The sequence below is a fragment of the Scyliorhinus torazame genome, chromosome 15 (assembly GCF_047496885.1).
Source record: "Scyliorhinus torazame isolate Kashiwa2021f chromosome 15, sScyTor2.1, whole genome shotgun sequence".
Lineage (NCBI taxonomy): Eukaryota > Metazoa > Chordata > Chondrichthyes > Carcharhiniformes > Scyliorhinidae > Scyliorhinus > Scyliorhinus torazame.
In genome coordinates this window covers 173,487,013-173,509,319 of record NC_092721.1, presented here as the reverse complement: position 1 = coordinate 173,509,319, position 22,307 = coordinate 173,487,013, and the positions used below count along the sequence as shown (strand labels likewise).

Genomic DNA, 22,307 nt, shown 5'->3' with positions numbered 1-22,307 from the left:
TGGTTCTGTTTCTTTCAACAGCTTTGGCATCTGGTACCTTTTCTACTAGTAATGCCACTAATAACAGAAATACAATACAGGTGTATTAAATTCTTACATACCTGCGCGTCGCCAATCCACTGAGAGTCCCCGTTCTCAGATCCTGCCAGCTCTTCTACTAACACGGAAGGAAATACGCCGATGCAGCCATTAAACTCGCCCTCCCAGAAGCCATCATCCTCTTGGTTTTCCTTGTTTAATATCCTAATGATAGCTCCCTCAGGGAACGATAGTTCGTCTGCAGTCTGCCCCTCATAATCGTAAAGTGCCTTCACAAAACAAACTGAATGGGAAACAAATTTTCTTTTTACTACTGAGAATCTTACAGAAGGTAAGCCAAAATTAACATAATTGCTTTGTGTCCAATGGCAAAATCAAGAAAACATTAATTGGTCAGCAGGTAAGAGACACATTAAGGTCAAATTTACTTTGATTGGTTCATGGTTTTCCCAGGGATTTGTACTGGGGCTTCAGCTTTTTACTGTATAAGTGTCATGAGAAATAAGATTAATTGAGTGCGCAAAACTGTGGCAGATAGAGTTCAATAAGTGAAAGATATTAAATCCAAGAAAGACAAATTGGAAATGACTTTTAATGGCAAGGGACTTAGAACAAAGTTGTCCATATACAGCAATAGCTGATGTACTGGTACAAAAGTTAAATCAAACTATCTAATAGAATGTTATCACTGACTAGGTCAGCACTTATTGCTCATTCTTTGTTGCAATGAGAAGGTGCTGATGGACCTTCTACTGGATATAACTTTGTAAAAATCAACCATGCTGGCCTGGACCTAGTATGGCAGTTTATCTTTTTAGTTTAGTTTTTGATACTTGTTGAGTTTTTAATGACAATCTGAGAGCTTCATGGTCATTTTTAATTTCCAGATTCAAATTCTCAAACCATTATAGTGGGATTTGAACTCTCATTCTTTGGACTGTAAACCCAGTCCTCTAGATTATTAATTCACTCACTGCGCTACCATATCCCTAACCATACTGGGCTTTATTTTAAATGGGCTACAGAGCCTTGCTACACGTGACAAGCCTTGGTCAGAGCCTATGTGGAGTACTGCAGTTAGTTTTGGGCAGTGCACTTCAGGAAAGATTTACTAGCCTTGGAGGTGATACAAATTCATCAGAATGATACTGGGGTTTCAAACGTTAAAGTACGAGGGAAGGTTGCATATACTTAATTTGCATTCTTTTGAGGTCAGCAAAGTCAAGGGATGATCTAATTTAATTTCAATGTTAATGGTAAAAAGGTTTGATACGGTAGAGAGAGAGAAGTTATGTCCTCTCATGGGAATTCTAGACCAAGAGGGCATAATCTTAAAATTAAAACTAACCATTCAGGAGTTAAACCATGAAGCACTTGATTTATATTTAGATTTATTGTCACATGTACCGAGGTACAGTGAAAATTACTATTCTGTGTACAGTCCAGGCAGATCGTTCCATACATGAAAAACATAGGACATACGATAAATACACAATATAAGTACGAAAGAGAAAATGCTGGAAAATCTCAGCAGGTCTGGCAGCATCTGTAGGAGGAGAAAAAAGCTAACGTTTCGAGTCCGATGACTCTTTCTCAAAGCTGCATCGTGGACAAAGAGTTCACGATTACTCCTTGGACAAAGAGTCCAAAGGTTGTGCATGCTGGTTGAATGAAGTGATCAAGGCTGAGATTGACAATCATCGTGCAGCGACTCATCCTGGGGCCCAGCTCCATGTGAATCAATTGCTCCGGATGCTTGGCGCAGCTCTTCACGTATAAGTGATGATGTGGAGATGCCGGCGTTGGACTGGGGTGAACACAGTAAGACGTCTTACAACACCAAGTTAAAGATCAACAGGTTTGTTTCAAATCACTAGCTTTCGGAGCACTGCTCCTTCCTTCACGTATAAGATTTGTTATTGAAAATATGTAAAGATGTGTCATTCGAAACATGGAAGTCTGGCAATATCTGGTCTGAAAGATACATGAGAGAATGTAGGGAAAGATCCCACAAAGGGTTCACAGCAGCTGCAAAGAGCAGGATTATAAAATGCAGATAGCCTTGGTCAAACAGGCTTAGCAAACAAAACAAACATGATTTTTGTATGAAGCTAAAAAAATGGTTCACACCTTCATTGAAATTAACTATCTTAGTAAGCAGCTGGAAAAGAAAGGATGAGGTTCAGTTGAATTTGGTGACAATTCTAGGTGTGAAATTCTGCTAACACCAAGTAAATTAAAGAAAATTGGAGACCATCAGTCTACGAGAAACATAATATAAAGCTAAAATCAAAGTCAAAATTATGAGCTGGGGACACAATTGGAAAATAAAACTATAGAAATGACAGGAACCAAACCAAAATTCACACCTCTTGAAACCAAAGCATTTTTGAATATCACAAAGGAACTTTGACCATCACAAAGGAAACAATATAATCAGAGACCTGAGAGGTGAGGTCATGTCAGAATGAATACTTAGTTGTATTAGAATGTTTAGATCAAAGATACTTTTTACAATCAAAGTGAAATAAGAGTTACTTTACAATAAAGTCATAAAAACTTAATAACTATTAGAAAGAGAATATAAACCCAGAGACCAGAGCAGGAACTATCAGAACTCAGAGGGAGAGAGGGGTGAAGCAGAGAAGGAACAAGCAGCTCAGAGTCAGATTACAGTCAGCTTGGCCATGGGAAAGGGACAGGGCATAGCAGCCGAGCTAAAACAGCTAATACATCCAAGGAAGACTAGAATTTAAAGAGTAGGCAGAGTCAGCTCAGAGACAGCCAGCAGAGTCAGCTCTCATAGCTCGGTCCATGGGAAAGAGAGGACATAGCAACCGAGCAGAACAGTGAATACATCTAAAGGAGACCAGATTTTAAAAAAGATTGATTGTAAAGTTGGGCCTGAAGGTCCCTTCAACCAACCAGAAGGATCCAGAAGCAAGATCTTTATACTTTTCTGTAAAGACAGTGATTGCTGCTTTTAAAAGAAAAAATATAATAATAAAATAACTTAATTTAACCTGAAATAGTGGTTATTCCAAAGTCTCCTTTACTTACTTAGCAATGCGGAACCCAGGATCGATGCTACTAAGTGGTAAGTAGATGAAATCTTCGGTGAAGGTATGGGTTATACCGGGGTTAACTTGAAAATATGATTTGACCTGAATAGCATCCACCGAAGCCTGCATCGGAGTCAGGGAGTGAGAATCCCTGTTCACCACTTAAAATATCGACCCTTTTTGGTATAGGGGGAATTCTAAGAATGGTGGTGAGTTTCCAACAACAGATTAGACAGAGAACGTCAGAAGACTATTCAATCAAAGGAAGCATCTAACCCGGTCTCTGTTGATGCTCATAAATACATCCTTGCCACCAAGGAGGGGTCAGGTTGGGAGGGAGAATCAAGTAATAATCACGATACATAGATTTACGTAGAAAGCAAGTTTTTGGGGGTAGAGGGCAGGTGTGCGAGGTGCGCGTGAAGCCCAGCAAATCATGTCCATATGTTTTGGGCATGCCCGAAGCTTAGAGGGTTTTGGCAGGGTTTCGCTAAGGCAATGCTCACGGTACTCAAAACACGGGTGGTGCCGAGTTCGGAGGTGGCGATCTTTGGAGTGTCAGAAGAGCCGGGAGTTCAGGGGGCGAAAGAGGCCAATGTCTTTGCCCCCCTGGTAGCCCGGAGACGGATCTTATTAATGTGGAGGAATTCGAAGCCCCCAAGTGCAGAAACCTGGGTTAGTGACATGGCTGGGTTTCTCAGTCTCGAGAAAATAAAGTTTGAGGGTCAATGGTCGGGTTCACCCGGAGTTGGCAACCGTTCATCGACTTTCTCGGGTAAAATTAAAATGTCAGCAGAAGCAGAATTCCAAAAGTGTGTGTGTGGGGGCCCAGACTGTTGTTTTATTGTTGGGGGGTGCGAAGACTGGGACGGGGTTGGGAATGTTTATGATACCATGTTTATATCGCTGTTATTGTTAATATAAAAACTTGCAAATACCCTAATAAAAATATTTTTTTAAAAAAGATTTCCGTAGCAAACACACCACTCATACCAATGAATGTGTATTAATATTCAACCCTCACATGAAGAATTAACCTCGGCCTATGTGCCTGTGCCATAACTCTTCATTTCACTTTCCTTCAACTACTTACCTCATTTGTACACAAACACAATGCAATAAATTAAAACAGTTAAAAGCTAACCCAGGACACAAAAGATCAAGGCCGAGATTTTCCATTTGGGAGATTATGTTCTCCTGCCGAAGAATTGGAACCGATTTATGCTCTCCCTGGGAGCGCAAATCGGGAAGCAATTCCTTATCCCTCGTCATACAAATGTATTCATGAGGAGAAGTAAGAGGGATTCCCGAAAGAATTCCACTATCGGGCGCCATTGAGTGGGTGGCCCAATAGCGAAGATAGCGGCCAGCCACCTTGCCCCCCTCATAACTGCAAGTAATTGTGACAATATCTTATTACAACAAGACTACTTTGCTAGGCTTCGTCCATATCACTGTGCATCGAAATATATCAATCTGATATAATCAGATATTAAAGTTGCACTTTAAAAAGTATTCATTTGAACCATACCCACATTAATTGGTTAATTTTTATATTGAAATCTAATTGGACAGACATTCAGAAAACTGACCTATGCTGCCCATATATTTTTCTAGATAGGATGAAAATTGAAAAGAAGAAACCTACCACTGGAATCTCCATTAATGCCACCAGTTACTAGCTCTGGCTCTGTAGAGTTGCTTGAAGAATGAGATCGTGCATCCAAGGAACCCAGAGTTTGAAGCATACTGATCAAACTATTGGAGGTCGGAAACCGTAGGTACTTTTCTGGTACGTATCCTATTTGAGCTGCCTTATTCCTTGCCTTTAAATGATGGAAAATATATAAATAGACTAGCATGAAAAAGAAATGCCACGTTTGACCATTCACTCTTTCCAAAAATAGGAAGGTTCTAAACCACATCCAAACAAAGCATGTTGAATTAACCCAAAAGGTTAGTTTCCTTTCTTTCATGATGTTAACCAAGATATATTATTAAAGTTTCAGTGAAATTCAAAAAATAATGTACGATGAATTTGAGTAACATTTATTTCAAAGGATTAACTGCATGCCACCTTCAATAGAAAAGCAAGAATCTACTGATGTGTAACTATTCAAATGTATAGATATAGACATCATCTGCTTTCAATCAGTCATTTTCATAAAGGAACAAAGATTGGGTTGTGATGAAGTGAATGACTTGATTTTTAAAAAAAGTTAAAAAGTACTTAATTCAAAGTGCTAATGTGATGTAAGTTTTAATTATCCAGAATGCTTTTCATACCCAGACACATCAGCATGTAATGAAGTTACATTTGAAAATAATTGATCAATTAATAAAATGCTTTTACCCAGCTGAAAGACAAATAAAAATTGCAATACTGAAATGTTTTAATGTACTGTGTTTCACAAACTCAGGGCCTCACAAAGTGTAGTCATTGTCATAATGTACACAATGTGGCAACCAGTTTTCACACAACAAGCTGCTACAAATTACAATGTGATAATGACCAGATAATCTGCTTGCGGACACATTTTGGCAAGGTCACCAGGGATAACTCTCCTGTTCTTCTTCAAAATAGTGCCATGAGATCTTTTACGTTCACCTGAGAAAGCAAATGAGGCCTGAGTTTAACATCGCAACAAAAGGATGGAACCTCTGACAGTGAAGCTATTCCTCGGTACTACACTAAAATGTCAGCTCGGATCTTTGTGCTCAAATCTCTGGAGTGAAACCTCAAGTTCTGACTCATGGCTGACACTTGTGATTAACAATAGGGACTATCTTAACATGAAATGGAACACAAACCTTCACCCAGTCTTCCATGTCACCATCTTCGATTACTTCCAAGAGTTCATGTTCTTCAATAGTGAGCTCATCTGGTTGGTTAGCCTACAGAAAGCAACCAGGATAAACGGTAATCATATATGTCAATTTGCAAGCGATTTTACACCAAATTAAGGATTCGATTTCTCTGTTATGTCTTCCTCGGGTTGATTACATTTTAGTGTGTTTCTTGAAGCACAAGCTTTTCCAATTAAGTTCCAAAAATACAATTTCATTAAAATGTAAACAAGTATCTTGGAATGCAATGAAGGTTAATAAATTTATTGAGGAGTTAGAATCATAGAATACCTACCAGTGCAGAAGCTGGTCATTTGGCTCATCGAGTCTGCACCGATGCTCTGAAAGAACACCCGACCTAGGCCAACACCCCGCCCTATACCTATCTAACCATCGGACAGTACGGGGCATTTTAGCATGGCCAATCCACCTAACCTGCACATTTTTGGTCTCGAGTTGATTAAAAGTATTTAGCAGTGCAATGCTTCGCCACACCCAAATGAAAGTGCGATATTTACCATAATTCGACATTATTTGAATAGATAGCAATGTTAGTTAGCTGAAGTAATATTTATACCCTGCTTAAGCAAAACGACTGATGTTACAAAAAGTCGCAGCCTTATCTTGCACAATCATTTTAAGTAAAATCGACATGTAAAACTCAAAAAAGGCTGACTTGCGGTGGCAGCTATGTGTTGGGCAGTCTCACCCGTGGTGACTCCCGCCAGGGTACTTGGTTTTGGCCCTCTCTGTCCAGTTTATGGGCGATATCTTTGGAGGAAATTGGGGCAGTTGGATGCAATAAGTTCCCCTCATTCGAGCAATGTCCCGTAAAAATAGTTCAAGGCAGAAGTCAGCAAAGGGATCGTCGTCAGACTCAAACTTTCTTGAGCCTGAGTTGGGGGTGGGGGTAGTTTATTTATTTTTTGTCTTGAAATTATTTTTTTCCCAATTAAGGGGCAATTTAGCTGGCCAATCCACCTACCCTACATCGTCGAGTTGTGGGGGTGAGATCCATGCAGACAAAGTGAGAATGTCCAAACTCCACACAGACAGTGGCCTGGGACCAGAATCGAACCCGGGTCCTCTGCGCCACGAAGCAGCAGTGTTAACCACTGTGCCACAGTGCCACCCAGGGTCGCTTCTTGGCCGTAAGAAGTAGCGGCAGGCAGTCACTGAGGATCCGGAGAAGGCAATGGAGAGGGCTTCGGCCCCAATTTGGGCAGCCATGGACAAGATGGACTGGTGGATAGAGGTATAAGGGGCAATGATACAGAAGGTGGAGGTGGCGCTCTCTGATCATGCTGATCGGATTGTCTCCGTGGAGGCAGATATGGCACTGCTGGCTGAAGAGCATAGAGTGCTAAGGGCCAAAGTTGACAATTTGGAGTACCACTCCAGAAGGCAAAACTTAAAGATCGTTGGGCTGCCGGAGTGCTTCAACTCCACAGACTATATGCCTAACATGTTCGGAAAGTTGGTGGGGGAGGAGGTCTTTTCGATGCCACCCGATTTGGACCAGGCCCATAGATCGCTGAGGCAGAAACCCAGACATGGGGAGCCACCACGTGCGATCATAGTCAGGTTTCATCGATACCTGGATAAGGAGCAGTCCTGATGTGGGCGAAGGACCATCGAGAATGTATTTGTATTTTTGTAAGGTGGAGGAGGGCTTGGGGTTGGGCCCATCTTCTTGAGGGTTTTTTGGGGGCGCATTAGGGGCTTGTGTACTGCACTGTTGGGAGTTTTGTACTTTTTGTGTGTGTGGGGAGGGGAGCTGGGTGTTGGTTTTTCTCACTGGTTTTGCATTAAAGTGTGATTTGGGTAGGGGGCCTGATTGTTGATATACTGGTTAGTTGACTGTCATTTCTACCCTTTGGGGGGGGGGGGGAAAGAGAGAGAGAGAGAGAAGTGTCACCCTGCTAGAAGTACAGCTAGTTTTATTCTGATTAAATTAGAATACCCTATTCATTTTTTCCAATTAAGGGTAATTTAGCGTCACCAATCCACCTACCCTGCACACATCTTTGGGATGTCGGGGCGAAACCCATGCAAACACGGGGAGAATGTGCAAACTCCACACGGACAGTGACACAGAGCCGGGATCGAACCTGGGAACTCGGCGCCGTGAGGCAGCAATGCTAACCACTGCGCCACCGTGCTGCCCGCAGTATAGTTAGTTAACGGGTGTGGAGAGGGGGAGATGCCTGCGGCTGGTTAACAAGGGGCCGGGTGTTTGTATTTTTTTTAAGGTACGAGCTTTTTGTTTCTGGGTGCGGTGGAGCTGGTTGAGGGAGGCAGGGGTGGACTGCAGACTGTGGCGGTTCCTTTGATTTTGGACTGGCTTGATGGGGGATTGTGGTGGCCATCTTGGGTGGGCCTGGAGGTGGTGCAGGTTGGGGCACTGCTGGATTGCCTTACAGGGTGGATATGGCTGAGCGTGGGGGTGGGGGGTGATAAGCCCTCTTTCGAGTTGATAACTAGGAATGTGAGAGAATTGAATGGTAAAAAGGTCCTGGGTGTTTGTGCACCTGAGGAGTTTGATGGCGGATGTGGTTTTCCCACATGAGACCCATCTGGGCATGTATATCACTCGGGTTTTGATTGTAAGGCGCGGGGGCTGCTGTGTTCATTAATAAGAGGGTGGCTTTTTTCTGCTGTTAATATATTAGCAGACCCAAGTGGGATCTTCGCAATTATCAGCGAGTTGTTGACGGGAACGCAGGGTGTTGGTTAATGTGTATGCACGAACTGGGATGACAAGGCATTCATTAATAAGGTCCCGGCTTCTATCCAGACCTTGATTCATATTCGGTTAATTATTGGTGGTGGTGGTGGTTGGGAGGTGGGGGCTTCAATTGTGTTCTCGATCCTAGGTTGGATAGGCCGAGTCCCAAGTCTCTGAGTCCATCTAGGTTGGCGAAGGAGATATAGGTGCGCATGGAACAGATGAGGCGGTGGAGGGCAGGGGTGTGTGTGTGTGTGTGTGGGAAGACCTGTGGAGATATAAGTTTCCGAGGGATAAGGAGGTTATTTCCCCCCCCTCCCATGCCCATTGGGTTTACTCCTGAATTGACATCTTTGTGTGGTGAGACCTTCTCCCTGGAGTGGGGGCTACTCAGCGATCATGATATCGGATCATGCTTCGCATTTTGTGGACTTGATGTTGGAGCTGGGCCGCTCTCAGCGATCCTTGTGGAGATTGGACATGGCCTTATTAAGGGACTTATTAAGTGGATGTCCTCTGCCATTGGGGGGTACGTTTAATAGGAATGAGACGGTCTCACCGTCTACTCTCTGAGAAGCCCTGCAGGTGGTTATTGGGGGGGAGATAATCTCTTATAAGGTGCATTGGGAAGGTAGAGGGGCAGAGTCTGGTAGTCGCCATTCTCAAGGTGGGCCAGCAGTACTCTATAGCCCTGACACCGGAGTTATTGGCGGACAGAAAAAAGCTGCAAACAAATTTTGAGTTGTCATCGACAGGTAGGGCGGTGAGCCACTCCGATGCTCGAGGGGGACATATTATGAGTATGGGCAGAAGGCCGTGTTTTTTTGGCTCACCAGCTGAGGTTGCAGGCTGCCTCGTGGGAGATAGTGCAGGTTAGGGACTCAGGCGGCGTGTTGGTTTCTGCCCCAGAGAAGATTAATGAGGTGTTTTGATGCCTTCTATCCTGGGCTGTATGAATCAGATCCTCCGGAAGAGAGGAAGAGAGGGGGTGGGGGGGAAGAAAAAAGTGTGGAGTGAGGTTCATTACAGGGTCAATTTCACCTCATGTGTGAGGTTAAGCCAGATCCAGTTTAAGGCACTTGACCAGGACGCCTATGAATGGGTTCTTCTTGGGGATGAAGGATAGGTGTGAGTGGTGTCCTGCGGGCCCAGTGAATCACACGCACATGTTTTGGTCTTGCCCCAACCTTGTTAGGGGTTGGTTACCGTCAGCATTGGGGGAGGGGGTGGGTTGCCTCTGTATTTTGTTTAAGTTATGGTTTTTATTCTCTCATAGGGGTTGAGGGGGAGGGGAGAGGGGGTTTGGGTGGTTGTTGTATTGTGTTGTTTGTGTATAATGAAAATTTTTGTCTGAATAACATTTTTTTTTAAAAAAAGCTACTGAAATAAATTCAGGATCTGAACGATTGTAGGTTGTATTATCATGATTATACGGTTTATATGAAATAATTTGCTTTGAACTGATGCTAATGTAGAATCCAGAATTAGGGCCAGCACAAAACAGTGCATTCTGTGGCTGACCGTGTCCATTTTTTAAGCACTGGTGCCAAGTAAAATTGCTTTGCATCAGTTCGGCCGTTGTAACGTAAATGATGCATAGAAGTAGTATAGTGACAGAAAATTCTCAAGCATTTTCCACATGGTTCTTGTGAAATTACAAAGAACCAATTTCTGCAGATTTGCAGCACCATTCTGTGCACAGTGATGGGGAAGAATGAATATGGTTAGAGTAAAACAGGAAAAGCAGGTTGGACCAAGACAAGATGAATCATCAAGGCTGATAAATAAATAAAGATCAATTTGGCAAGGTATCACAGTTGCCATTGGAATTATACCATACTAAGCAATTAATGGCTGCAGGAAAGGAATGGGGAAAAATGGGAGAGTATTTCTTCATTGGTTCTTTTGTCTGGAACATAAATCCTGATCATAATCTTAAAAAAAAATTACAAGTTCTCTTCTAACTGACAGGAAATAATATTGGGTTGCTATTCTGCATCACACAGCTACCAAAGCATTCAGGGTAGCCAATTGCCTCTATCAGTGGAACTGTTTTTCTGTTTCCACTACTCAATAGCGGCTTTTTCTTTAACTAGAATACCTACTTTTCTAAAGCTTACTATCTGTGGCTTATTTGACATATTGTTGTTGAAATTTGCACAACTGAAAGAATTCATCAAATGCCTTGAAATTTTGTTGGTTGTCCAGGATTCCTCAATTGTGAAACTATTTTCTTGTATTAACCATTGAATGACTAATCCTCTGCAGATTTCTGGTGTCCTTTGCTTCTTTATTGCTCTTTGTGTTGTTTCAAGCAAGTCCCAAGATAAGAAATTTGTTCATTTTGTTTTCAGAGAAATTTTTATTTGAAATGTCACCCTTTAATTATAACTTTAATTTTTAGCTTTCACTTTACGACTGTCCCGACGAGGACGACATGTGCCCTTAAATCACAAAGGTTTATCACAGGATCCTTCTAATTAACTAATTAGAATAATTAAAATACAGAAATAATATACAATGTATAGTTGGATACAAGTCCCAGAGTTTATTTTAAATTTGTCTTCGGGCCAATGAGAAATTACAGGTCAAGAAGGTGCCAAGGTTGGCCCTTGGCCTATGCAGAGTTAGCTTCTTTTGATCAGAGCAGTTGTTGAGTCACTGATGGAAATGAGGCTACGACAGGTGAGGACCTTGAGATGATTGTTATCACTAAGGAGGTAGTGATGGGCAAGCTAATGGGACTAAAGAGCAGGGCGTGCCTCACTAATTTAGTGGAATTTTTTGAGGACATTACCAGTGCGGTAGATAACGGGGAGCCAATGGATGTGGTATATCTGGATTTCCAGAAAGCTTCTGACAAGGTGCCACACAAAAGGTTGCTGCAGAAGATAAAGATGCATGGCATTAAGGGGAAAGTAGTAGCATGGATAGAGGATTGGTTAATTAATAGAAAGCAAAGAGTGGAGATTAATGGGTGTTTCTCTGGTTGGCAATCAGTAGCTGGTGGTGTCCCTCAGGGGTCAGTGTTGGGCCCACAATTTACAAAGATGATTTGGAGTTGGGGACCCAGTGCAATGTGTCCAAGTTTGCAGAGGACACTAAGATGAGTGGTAAAGCAAAAAGTGCAGAGGATACCGGAAGTCTGCAGAGGGAGTTGGATAGGTTAAGTGAATGGGCTAGGGTCTGGCAGATGGAATACAATGTTGACAAATGTGAGGTTATCCATTTTGGTAGGAATAACAGCAAAAGGGATTATTATTTTAATGATAAAATATTAAAACATGCTGCTGTGCAGAGAGACCTGGGTGTGCTAGTGCATGAGTCACAAAAAGTTGGTTTGCAGGAGCAACAGGTGATTAATAAGGCAAATGGAGTTTTGTCCTTCATTGCTAGAGGGATGGAGGGGCTGTTTAGCACAGGGCTAAATCGCCGGCTTTGAAAGCAGACCAAGACAGGCCTGCAGCACGGTTCAATTCCCGTACCAGCCTCCCCGAACAGACGTCGGAATGTGGCGACTAGGGGCTTTTCACAGTAACTTCATTTGAAGCCTACTTGTGACAATAAGTGATTTTCATTTTTTCATTTTCAAGACGAGGGAGGTTATGCTGGAACAGTATAAGGTGTTAGTGATAGAAATATCAGCAACCAATGAGTCCCTTTGTTTTCTTTCTACCTCATGATTCTTTGCTCAGGTATAATAGTGTAACAGCCTGAACTGCTAACTCAGTCTGGTGCCATATTTGCTGGGTCTCTCTCTAGAGCTTTTCTGTCCAGAGGTAGGGTGGCAGAGAAATCCATTACATAGTGGAAAGCAAATTAGTGTTAAGGCTGTAAGATCACTCCATTAGAGTTACTGAGCTTATTTTGCTATTTTAACTACAAAAGTACTTTAAAATATTTACTGCATCTGGTGTTTATTGAATTAGGTACAAAGAAGATTTTCTATAACGTTTCACCACAAAGTGGGATAACTAAAAAGCTTGGTATAATGTAATAACGAGCAGATAATTTTGGAAACTGTTGCAGACACTTACAGCTGGATTGTCCTGGTTGGGTCACTATCCTGACATCAGCCTTATTTCCGGATCAGGCACTCGGAAGTGACCATGGCCGTAAATCAAGTATGACCTTTTCGGAGGTGGACAGTCAATTCAGACAATGTTTCCAGAAATCCTGTCCAATTAAGGACAGTGGGAAGATTGGGGAAGCAGGGGCCCCAAGAGCCCAGTGTGTTTAGCCAGAAGCTCCATCAGGAGAGGTGGGTGCCACTGAGACAGGTAGGAAAGCATTAGGGTGCCTCCAACGCCATCTGCAAATGTTAGATCGAAGAGGCCCACAGCAGGTAGGGTCATTAGTGTGGAGGGGGAATTCTTCCACACAACTGTTTTTTGTTGCATTGGTTGTCTTTCGCCTTGGTGGTGCCTTCATTGGGACATGGGAGTCTTTGACTCTGATGGCTGCCCTGCCTTTCGGCTTCACACATGGACGGGCTGTTCCAATGGCAGGAAGATCACATCATCGTTGGAAAATGGGTCCTTATTATGTGGCGTCATTGGTTTCCACCTGTTGGAGGGGGCTGCAGACTTTCCTCCTTACCCACCCTGGGAAGTTCCCTTGGAAGGAGGAATGCTGTGGGAGAGATATCTGACGCAGCTCTCACGTTTCCAAACCAGTCTCCACAGACCTGGGAAAATTTAGCCCTTTAGAATGTAAAGGAGACAACAAAATCACATTTCACACAATTCTCAAAATGTATATTTTCAATTTACAAACCTTATATGAATAGAGCACCTTGCAGGTAAGGGGATACATGCGCAATGTGCCAGAAGGACTTGAGCTGCTGTCATCAAATACATCCATATTGTCTTCAAATTCCTCACCATCATCCTTCTCAAGATCCAGACTTCCCTGCATAGGGCATTAAAAGACACGCATTGTGAGCTACTGCACCAATTCACTGATGCATCTCATCATACAAGGTGTGACAACTGAAGACTGGCAGGAATATTTACCTACCTAGGAAAATAAATAGGATTTTCAACCCACTGAGCTTGCTTCACACTATTGTGTTCACCTGATCTCATTTCCCAACTGCTACATCTTTTCTTAATACTGCGACATCCCCAGTTTCTAATTCCATTTAAACGCCTCAATTATTTAAAAACTCACCACTTCGGAACAGTTCATTTCATATATTTGACAGTAGTTGTATGAAGACGCTTTCCTTGATTTGTTTTAAATGAATTTAGCTTGAGCTAAATTCTCTCGTTATGAACTCCTCCAAAGCACGGTAGCACAGTGGTTAGCACTGTTGCTTCATAGCATCAGGGTCCCAGGTTCGATTCCCGGCTTGGGTCATTGACTGCGCGTTCTCCCCGTGTCTGCATGGGTTTCCTCCGGGTGCTCCGGTTTCCTCCCACAAGTCCCGAAAGACGTGCTTGTTAGGTGAATTGGATATTCTGAATTCTTCCTCTGTACCCGAACAGGCACCAGAGTGTGGCGACTAGGGGATTCTCACAGTAACTTCATTGCAGTGTTGATGTTAGCCTACTTGCGACAATGAAGATTATTATTATTAGGGAAAAATTCTACCGTATCATATTTCCAAATGATAAATTGAAAATAGGTAAATGTTGATGGCAAATTCGGATTACCTATCCTTAATTGCCCAGATGGAGCTAACTACCTTTCTACCATACCAAATCTCTTCAGTGCCTGAAACAGTCAGATAACCTTTTTATATATATATATATGAAGAGATTAGAATCCATAAGTACCCAGTTTCTCAGCAAACCTTTGTCCCACATTAACCTGCTGAATTTTCATCAAATCTAATGGGCGGGATTCTGAGCCTCCGCGCCAAAATTACGATCGGCGCGGGGGCGGAGAATGCCTGCGATCAGGTCCGATACCGAGACGCGATTCTCCGTTCGCCAGTCGCACCCGAGGTACTGGCCAGGGGCCGTTGAAAGAGGCCCCCTTGGCGATTCTCCGCGGTCGTGGTTCCCGTATGGTTTCACCCGGCGAGAGCTCAGCGTCGTGGCTGCGGGGGATGTCCTGCTGGTGTGGGGGAAATCAAGACTCCTGGGGGGGCCCACGATGGCCAGGCCCAGGATTGGGGGCAACCGATCGGCTGGCGCGCGCATTCCGGGGGGTGGGGGTGGGGGCCTATCTTCTTCCGGGCCGCTGTAGGGCTCCCCCATGTTGCGCGCGGGCCGGCGCAGAAACGGCCGCCGTGTGCATGCGCAGACCCGCGGCCGGAAGTGCTGGGGCCCGTATTGGCAGCAGGAGCTGCGTGAAGCACTCCACCACATGCTGGCCCCCTGTGGGTTGCAGAATCGCTGGGCCAAGAGGCCCATTGACACCACTGTGAAACATTCCGGTATTTACGCCGGTTTCAACACTTTGCCGTGATTTTGGAGAATCGCGGCCAATGTTTTTTCCATAGTGGTGCGCAAAATCTAACACAATATTGCAAGTGAGGGTGACCAGCATTCTTTATAACTGCAGCTGCCTTTTCCGACTCTTCCAATATTCTGTTGCTGATGGGTTCCAGAAATTTTCAATAAATACATTAAACTCATTTGCTATGAGGTCCAAACTTACCTTATTGGCGAACACGAGCTAGGTGCTGCAGCTCCCAGTATGCCTCAGGGGTTTTCTGCACATGTGCAGATCAGGAGCGAGCAGCAGATGCACAATCTGGCATTTTGTAGTTCTTTGGGACAAGCCCAGTGTGCCTATGCAAAAAGCACAAAACTGGGTCATGTGACCCAGGAGCCGGGCATCTCGAGTCCCATGCAGGGGACAGGAATAGGGGACAAGGAAATGTTCCAGTCAGGAAAATGGAAAGAGAAGCATAGAAATAGGCACCAAGCCGAAAAAGGGCTGCAGTTTGCAGACTTCAAGTTTTCGGGACTCAGGAGAAGCCCTGAAGATCTAAGGAGGCAGCAGAAGGTTGGTGGCTGTGTTCTGTGGGCTGTTGGGCGAAGGTAACACTTTGGAACAGTAGTAGTCTGCAAGTTGCTGTGGGAATGCAGACTCTGGTATCCAGGGGAATAGAGTCTTGAGAGACAAGATTCAAACTCTACGAATTGGGTTGTTGTTGAGACCACAGGAGGGTTGGTGTGACTTTTGGAAAGCATTCCCAAGGTGAAGACTGGAATCCCTCACGAGGGAGGCAGAGTTCCAGTGACATTGGTTGACTCTCTGGGTTTACTGACATCTGGGTGGGTTGTTGAGAAATCATGGAATCTGTCTTGGTCACATTTGTTATTTAACATGTAGAGTAGGTGTTAAGACTACAATTTTCCTGTTAATTCTAAAGTAAATCTTATTAACCCTAAATGTTAGGGTCCAAGATAGATACTGTAAATTGTTTTATCTTTCTTACCCTTGTAAAGTTTATTTTTGTTTAAAACCCATGGAATCTTGTGGCTTTATCGTCTTAGCAACTGTCTTGAAAATAAAACTCACTGCACTTTAAATAAAAAAATACTGGTCACTAATTGAATTGTACCAAGACTTTGGAGTCTGGTCCAGGAGGATCATAACATCATGACTTAATTTGCAGGGCGGCATGTTGTGCAATGGATAGCACTGGGACTGCGGCGCTGAGGACCCGGGTTCGAATCCCGGCCCTGGGTCACTGTTCTTTGCCTTTCAAGAATCTCTTGTTCTTGGGGCAGCATGGTGGCGCAGTGGGTTAGCCTCGTTGCCTCACGGCGCCGAGGTCCCAGGTTTGATCTCGGCTCTGGGTCACTGTCTGTGTGGAGTTTGCACATTTCCCTCATGTCTGCGTGGGTTTCACCCCCACAACCCAAAGATGTGCAGGTTAGGTGGATTGGCCACACTAAATTGCCCCTTAATTGGAAAAAAAATAATTGAGTACTTAAAATTTTTTTTATTTTTTAAAATGACTTAATTTACCCCTTCCTCCTTTTATGATTACAAATTCTCCAGAACCTTTTCCAATCCAGCCAGTTTTGGAAGATTAACGTAAATTTACTGACCTAATGCTGTCAGCAGGAAGCATGGCTTGAAGAAGTGAGGATTGGAGGCAGTGCTACAATACATATCCTCTGGATATGTATCCTCTATCCTCTAGTAGCAATACTATCCTCTGACACATGTTCCCCAAGTGTGGCTTCCTGCTAAGAATACAAGATTAGTGTATTTGTCCAACTGCAACTAATCCATGCTTAGTTTTCTTTTAATACCCTCAAACAGAAAAACAGAAACTGCCCCCAGAGGAAATAATCATGGCTTGGAAGGCTTAAAGGAGTTAATCTAATTATTTAATTCATAAAATATTTCTGGTTACATTAATGGTGGTACAGTGGTTAGCACTGCTGCCACACAGCACCAGGGACCCAGGATTGATTCTGGCCTTGGGTGACTGACTGTGTGGAGTTTGCATTTTCGCTGTCTGCGTGGGTTTTCTCTGGGTGTTCTAGTTTCCTCCCACAGTCCAAAAATGTGCAAGTTAGGTAGATTTGCCATGATCAATTGCCCCATAGTGTTCAGAGATGTGAGGGTCAGGTGGATTGGCCATGATCAATGCGCGTGGTTGTGGGGACGGGCAGTGGGCCTAGATGGAGTGCTCTTTCAGAGGATTGGTACAGACACGATAGGCAGAATGGCCTCCTTCTGCACTCTAAGGATTCTATGAATTCTTCATTTCACTGATTTCTCATCTTCAATCTCTGGCATCGTATCCATCTTCACTTGAAAACAGAGGAAACCATCAACTTAGTAATTCTGCCACATCCTTACGCCCCCCCCCCCCATAATTGCCATACCTTTATTTTTAACTGACTATTTATTTTTAATGAGCAAACCTTTGAGATAATTATGACTTTAAAGTGTAAAATGCGAGTTGATTTGACCACTCATTAAACCCCATTTGATTAACGTGATTGCACATTTTACACAATCAGCACGTCAAAATTACCCTCACGTCAACCAGTTTTCTTTTAAAACTATTCATTTATTTTCCTGGTACATTACCCTGGATACCATGTCCAAGCATTTTCCCTGAATAATTTCTCAATTTCCCTTTGTTGCTTCTTATATAATCTTCCCAGCCATTACTTATACAATTACTCATTGCATTTAAGTTCTTCTAATATGAATTAAAAAAAAAAATGTATTTTATTACAAACATGTATCAAAACAGGTTACAGCAAATAAACACCCCGGGAAACATACTTCCCAGCAATCAACTATACAGTCTGTACAGATTTCCCCCCCTTTTCGCATACCCTGCGATGAACAGCCCCTCAAACACAGTCACAAACACCCCCCACCTTTTCTCAAACTGCCCTGCAGAGCCCCTTAACTCATACTTTAATCTTCTCTAACTGTAGGAAGTCGTACAGGTCACCCAACCAAGCCGCTATCCCCATTGGCGATGCCGACCGCCACTCCAGCAAAATTTGCCGCCGTGCAATGAGAGAGTCGGAGGCCACGACATCAGCCTTCCTCCTCTCCATGAACTCCGGCTTCTCTGAAACCCCAAATATCGCCACCAAAGGGTCCTCCCTCCACTATCCTGGCTAGGACTGTGTACACACCGCCCAGAATCTTCCCAATTTTTCATAACCCAAAAACATGTGCGCGTGATTCGCTGGCTCCCGCCCACATTCATCTGCTACCTCCTGAAAGAACCCACTCATTTTCGCCCCAGTCATATGCACCCTGTGGACCACCTTAAACTGTATCAGGCTCATCCTTGCACAAGAGAAGGTCCCGTTTACCCTACGCAGTGCCTCACTCCATACGCCCCAATTGATCTCCCCATCCAACTCCGCTTCCCATTTCTCCTTGATCTTCACCACCCGATCACCTTCCTGCTCCCTCAGCCACTTGTATATTCCTTCAATTCTTCCACCCCCTTCCACATCCGGAAGCAGTAGTCGCTACAGCAACCTAGGGAACTCGCTCCAGACCTTTTCTGCAAAGTCCCAAACCTGCAGATACCTGAACTCACTCCCCCCTTGGCAGCTCTACCCTCTCCCTTAGCTCCTCCAGACTGGTGACCCTTCTTCCAAATACAGATCCCTCACCTTGACCAGCCCCACTTCCTTCCACCTCCTGCATACACTATCCATCACCCGTGGCTCAAAACCATGATTCTCGCACAGTGGCGTTGGACCGACATCCCTTCCATCCTGAAATGCCTCAACTGATTCCATATCTTCACTGTGGACTGCACCACCGCCAACGCTGCCGTCACCATAGCCCTCAAACTAGACCCCTTACAAGATTCCTCCTCCATCCTAACCTACTCTACCACTTCTCCTTCCCACCACCGCCACACCATGTCCACATTCGCCACCCAATAATAATGAAGCAAGTTTGGAAACACCAACCCCCCCTGCTGCCTCTGTAGCAGGGTCCTCCCCACCTTCCGCACCTTCCCAGCCCATACAAAGTCTGAAATTATCGTGTCCACTTTCCGAAAAAAGGCCTTTGATATAAAGATCGGGAGAGCCTGAAAGATAAACAAGAACCTCGGCAGAATATTCATTTTCACCACTTGGATCCTCCCCGCCAACATTAAGTGCAGTGTATCCCACACCTCTTAAGATCCTCCCTTTCTAATAGTATGATACACCCTTCCTATTTGCAGATTGCAATCTCCCATTATCACACATGGTTATGCAGATTTTTTGAAGTCTCAGGCACTTTGCCCATTCTTAATACGTGGGCCTCAACCATGAGGCCCACTGCAGTAGAGTCTAATCCTGTCCTCCTCATTCACACACGTACCCAATCAGGATCTTGATTAGGAACAGAAAGCTTTGCAATCTGGGAAAGGGGTTGAATCATGATCAGATAACTCAGAATATATTGGAATCTTCCAGGTCTGTAGACCCAGTTCCACATGAGGAAATGCACCATCATTCCAAGACAACTGGTTCAGTATTATCCAATCTAGTTTAGTATTAGCTATATTAACCAAAAGATTATCCGGGATGCAGATAATTGTTCTTAATTTTTATATTACTTAACAAAATACATTAAAACCGTCTTGAGGCAACTTAAAATAAAGAACCCTCATCGTCTCAATTTTTCAGCAAAAATCTGATTAGACTTCTGTGAAGTGCTTTGAGGTGTTTTTCTACATTAAACATGCCTTATAAATGCAAGGTGTGTAAGTTAAATGCACTGATTTAAAATTCTGCAATTTTTTTTTTAAAGCAACACAAGGAAATTAGAATCCTTTAGAAATTTTGAATTTAACAATGCTCAAATCTTGAATAATCAAAGAACAAATGGATAAACTACAGGCTAGGCGAAGAGAGTTTATCATATTTGTCTTAGATTTCAGTCCACTTTATATATGCAAGAGCCCCTCAGGCCCTAGTGCTTCTTCAGGTTCTTACCCTCCCAACCCTTTGAATTTATGCCCACTCCATCTCTCAGCACAGTAGAAAACACACTTCCCTTACCTCTCTAATAATTTCTTCCTACCTCTAACTTACAGCAACACACAGAGTTGCAGACCATTAGGGCTTGCTTGCCCTGTGGTTGTAAAGATGATATATTCTTTCACAGAGCTATGTATATGAGTAGTCTCATCCTCTCATTGCTCCTCCACCATTTTATTGAACATGGTGATGTGGTCCAAATCACTGAATGCAGTTGAGTTCCCGTGTGGATGAAGTACAGCAGAAATCCCATGGGGAGCTGCTGTGAAGTGGTTCCCACACTTCCAGATGGGCTGCACGAACAAGGTGAACAAGGGACAAGAAAGCAGGAACTTTGATGAGCCACAAGAAAGTAGCCAAAACAGCCAGGTTCTGCAGGAGTGGATGCTTGGATGGTGCAACCATGTAGGTGTGCTTTGTTACTAACTGAATATTACAATTAGACAAGCGTCTGGAGGCTGTAACTATAAGCACCTGACATAAATAAATTCCCCCCTTTTTTAAATTTAGAGTACCCAATTATTTTTTTCCCAATTAAGGGGCAAGTTAGTGTGGGCAATCCACCTACCTTGCACATCTTTGGATTGTGGGGCGAGACCCACGCAGACACAGGGAGAATGTGCAAACTCCATACGGACAGTCACCCGGGGCCGGGATCAAACCCCGTGTTAACCACTGCTCCACCGTGCTGCCCACTGACATAAATGAATTAGAACTATTCGCTGTAATTGGATATCAATGATTTCAGAACAAATGTATACTTGTGATTCGTCTATCCAAATTACTTGTATAATTACTATTGCAATGTACTGCTCAGGGAGTCTGTACACCATTTTGTGGATACGGCATCTCTGCATGCTTGAATAAACGGTGAAAAAAAGAATCTGGATTGCACCTGGTCTCTTGCGTTGAGGAGCAAAACTGATGTCGCTGGATAGCCAGTAATTCTGTAACAATGGCAAATAGGCACCAGCAACATAGTCAAATGGGGGATGGGAAAGAGAATCTCCATTGAACAGTTGCTAAGGACCGAAGCTGATGCAGAGCTCAGTAAGAAGTTTCACAACACCAGGTTAAAGTCCATCAGGTTTATTTGAAATCACAAGCTTTCAGAGCGCTGCTCCTTCATCAGGTGACTTCATGATGAATGGCAGGACCCTGGGAAACATCGTGGATTAGGGGGACCTTGGTGTACATTTATACCAGTCCAGTGGATACAGTGGTTAAGAAGGCATATTGCCTTTGCTAGCCGAGGCATGGAGTTTAAGAGCAGGGAGGTTATGCTGGAACTGTCTAAAATGTTGGTTAGGCCACAGCTACAGTAATTTGTGCAATTCTGGATTCCACATTATGGGAGGGATGTGATAGCACTTGAAAGGGCGCAGAGGACATTTACCAGGATGTTGCCTGGGCTGGAGGATTTCAGCTATGAAGAGAGATTGGATAGACTAGGGATGTTTTCCTTGGAGCAGAGGGGGGGACATGATTGAGATGTATAAAATTATAAGTGGCATAGATAGACAGGAAGTAACCTTTCCCCTTGGTGGAGGGATCAATGACCAGGGGACATCGATTCAAGGTAAGGGGCAGGTGGTGTATTGGGGATGTGAGGAAAAGCCATTTCACTGAGAGGGTGGTAGGAGTCTGGAACTCACTACCTGAAAAGGTGGTGAAGAAAGAGACCCTCTTAACATTGAAGAAGTATTTAGATGTGCACTTGCAATGCTATGGCATACAAAGCTTTGGGCCAAGTGCTGGAAAATGGGATTAGAATAGTTAGGTGTTTTTTTTTGACTGGCACAGACCAGGGGGGCCGAAGGATCTTTTCTGTGCTGTAGACCTCTATGAATAAAATGTATTTAATTGTTTGAATTGTTATGCCATGGACTTTCCACTCACCATATTCTACTTTCATAGCTTGCATTGGAAATCATAATGGATATTCTGAGACTATATTATTCACAAAAGACTGCAAGCTATAATCAGTTTAAATAGCATTTTACACAATGCGTATGGTGATTAAAATGTCTTTGAAATGATCTGTATTGTGCATGAAATAAAACTTTTAACATTACAATTAAAACATATGGGTTGAAAGATGAGCCTTTAATGGCAGATTGACGATAGAATTACTGAAAAGATGCTTACATTGAAGTTCTTTGTGAAAGCTATTTTTATCAAGTATGTGCGTCA

At 43.5% G+C, this 22,307-nt stretch overlaps 1 protein-coding gene across 1 annotated transcript in view; it reads right to left on the bottom strand.

Annotated features, from left to right (window-relative positions):
• The window catches only part of LOC140391992 (F-BAR and double SH3 domains protein 2-like), a 346,281-nt gene that overhangs the window by 16,429 nt on the left and 307,545 nt on the right, over positions 1–22,307 (bottom strand). Inside the window, 4 exon segments of the mRNA XM_072477113.1 lie at positions 102–322; positions 4,750–4,927; positions 5,913–5,996; positions 13,453–13,587. Of these exon segments, the coding sequence (XP_072333214.1) occupies positions 102–322; positions 4,750–4,927; positions 5,913–5,996; positions 13,453–13,587 (618 nt within the window).